General features: G+C 37.0%; 1 protein-coding gene across 1 annotated transcript; it reads right to left on the minus strand.

The window, feature by feature from the left end:
- On the minus strand, positions 213 to 677 carry LOC109227890. The gene has a single exon (XM_019393083.1). The coding sequence runs from the start codon at positions 675 to 677 to the stop codon at positions 213 to 215; it is 465 nt and encodes a 154-aa protein (XP_019248628.1).

The raw sequence follows: 3,320 nt of genomic DNA on the forward strand, positions 1-3,320 counted from the left end.
TCTACACACCAAAATATGGTAGGGACATCCGCTAAACAAGTTTCAATGATATTTAATTTTGAATTACCTTACTTATTCAACTTTTCTAGATAGGCAGGGCATTGGTTTTTGTGATGCCTAGGTTCCATGTAGTAATAGCACTTTCCTTTAGGCTTTTTCATACCAGCAGCCGCACCTCCAGGTGCCAAATCTTGTGAGCCTTCTTCTTTTTCTTAGCCTTTCGGCTTAGAAATCGAAGATTTCTCAATATTCAGTTCCAAAATCGGAGCTTGCTGTTTGATAATAGATTCTGCCGATTGCAGCTCATTCAACGATTTCGCTAGTGACAAATCTATTTTGTTCATATTATAGTTCAAGCGAAATTTTTGAAAACTGTTAGGCAGAGTCTGCACGACCATCTCAACTTGAGATTCTTTATCAATCACAGCTCCAAGGACCTCCAGTTCATTTAGAAGACCCAAAATCTTTAGAACATTGTTCCTAATCGATGACTCTTCGGCCATCTTAGTATTCAAAAGGGATTTTGTGACTGTCTTCTTAGCCATACGATTTTGCTCTCCGAACATCGCTTTGAGACTTTCAAGCATGTCATAAGCAGACCCCATAAACTGATGCTGATGTTGCAAAATATTAGCCATAGAGGCAAGAATATAACATCGAGTCATCTCATTTGCCATAACCGATTTATCATAGGCCTTAGCCTGATCATCTGTAGCAGCTTCATCAGGTTTTTCTCACTCCTCTGTTATTATGAATAAGTACCCTTCAGCAATTAAGACAATATCAAGATTCCTTTTCCGGTCACATTAATTCGGTCATTCTAACTTGTTTTGGTTCAAAATCGAAGTACGTGGGTTGAACGAAGACATGGTTAATCTGAAAGATATTCACATTAAATAGTTCATTAATTATGCAATAATAATAGTAAATTCAAATAATACATCACACATATAACCATGCTCATTGAACAGCTAGATTCGATAGGAAAACTTAACTATTCATGCAAAATATATGAGTCAAGTCAGATAATTTATCCCATAAAGTAAAACAGTACCAACTCGGATGGAGAGTAAACTGTCAATTTAAGATAGGTAAATATCACTTTTATAAACCCTAGTTTCATTGAATCAACATGTAACTCAGTTGGAGATTTAATACGTGTTACCAAACAACTAGAGAAAAAACACAGTAATTATTCATAATGAATCTATCCGATGTGGAAGAAGACATATGTCAATATATAAACTCATTATATTATTGTAAAATATGAATGGTGACCTTAGAGATTGAATCCTACCACCATTGTTTTTGATTTTTTAATTATTAAAAAAATTCAAGAAAATAGTAAAATGGTCAAAAACCCATCTAACGACCACGAATGCCTGGAAAATGACGTAAAATGTGAGAAAAGCTCATACGCATTGCTCACTAATTTGTTTCCGATGAACCTACAAAATTTGAGGTCAATTAAAGTTTGACAGAAAATTAGAACTCCAGAACCATGACCAATCGGCAAAAAATCAATTTTTAGCATTTTAGGGTTCCAAATATTCTGACTTGTTCATATCACATATCATATTTATTTATGTTAATTCATGATTTCAGAACTCAAAATCTTACTTAGAATAGTAGCGGTTTTGTAAAAACAACACTGTTTTTATATAATATACATAACAAACATGTATAATTGAATACCAAGTTTTAAGGTTATTCTATTCATGTTGTATTCTAGTTAGATGTAAGATGACTCTGATATTGTGACGACCCAAAGGGCCATCACCTGTTTCCTCATTCATTCTATGCTCCCGAGGCCTTGAAAACCTCATTTTTACTTGCCTCAATTTGCGTGCACAGTCCGGGCGCGTAGCCGGAAAGCTTTTATGTTGAAATATGTGAATTCCGTGAAAAATTTGAAGAATTTTGATATTAATATGATTATAGTTGACTTTGGTCAACATTTTTGGTAAACGGACCCGAGATTGGACGGTCCCTCCCGGAAGGTCCGTAGAAAAATATGGGACTCGGGCATGTGTCCGGAATCGAATTCCGAGGCCTAGAGCCCGAGATATGAATTTTTCCGTGAAATTATTTTTCTGAAATTATTAAGGAAAATGGAAATAAAAAAATTGGTTAAAAGACTATGGTATCGGGCTCGTATTTTTGTTCTGATGCCCAGTACAAGTCTTAAATATGTGTTAAGCGCTTTCTGTAAAGTTTGGTCGAAATCGGACGTCATTTGACGTGTTTCGGACTATAAGTTCCAAGTTTGAAAGTTTATGAAGTTTAGAAGAAAAATCATGTGTTTTGAGGCTTGATTCAATGATTTTGATGTTATTTTGGCGATTGGATCGCACGAGCAAGTCCGTAGGATGTTTTTGAGGTTGTATGCATGTTTGGTTTGGAGCACCGAGGGCTCGGGTGAGTTTTGGATAGGCATCGGATTGCACTTCTCATGTTTTAAAAATCTGGTATGCTGGCTTCTGCAATTTTCGCAAATGCGAAGGGAAGACTCGCAATTGCGAAGTCTGGGAAAATGGGGCACGATCGCAAATGCGATCAACACTTCGCAAATGCGAAGTCTGGGGAAAAGGCTTGGGATCGCAAATGCGAGGTGGCCCTGGTCGCAAATGCGATCGAATGTTCGCAAAAGCAAAACCTGGCCACCAGACATGGGTTCGCAAATGCGAACTAAGAATGTCACAATTCCCAGCCCTGTTTTGTTCGCAATTGCGAACCATGGTTCGCAATTCCCATATCCGAGGCCCAGCAAATTTTATGCTTAGTCGAATTTTCATCACTTTTCACCATTCTTTCAAAACCCAAACACCATAGGCGATTTTTCAAGAGCAAACTTCATCCCAAATCATTTGTAAGTTGATTTTTACTCAATTCTTTCAATCTTTAACATCATTAAACATGTTTTCCACTTGAAATCAAAGATTTTCATGGGTGAAATTGGGATTTTTGGGTAGAACCTAGGTTTTCCATAAATTGGGGAGTTGGACCTCGATTTAACGTACGATTTCAAAATAAATTTTATATTTGAACTCGTGGGGGAATGGGTAACCGGATTTTGGTTCGAACCTCGAGTTTTGACCACGTGGGCCCGGGGGCGATTTTGGAATTTTTGGGAAAAACTTGGGAAACTCATTTTATGCATCCAAATTGATTCATATAATGTTTATTAAAGTAATTGAGCAATTTGTGATTAGATTCGAGCGAATTGGAGTTGGAACCGCGAGGTAAAGCAATAGTTAAGGATTAAGTGGATTTCAAGGCTTTGAGGTAAGTGTTTGGTTTAACCCTAGCTTGAGGGAATA

This window comes from Nicotiana attenuata, chromosome 6, assembly GCF_001879085.1.
Source record: "Nicotiana attenuata strain UT chromosome 6, NIATTr2, whole genome shotgun sequence".
Taxonomy (NCBI): domain Eukaryota; kingdom Viridiplantae; phylum Streptophyta; class Magnoliopsida; order Solanales; family Solanaceae; genus Nicotiana; species Nicotiana attenuata.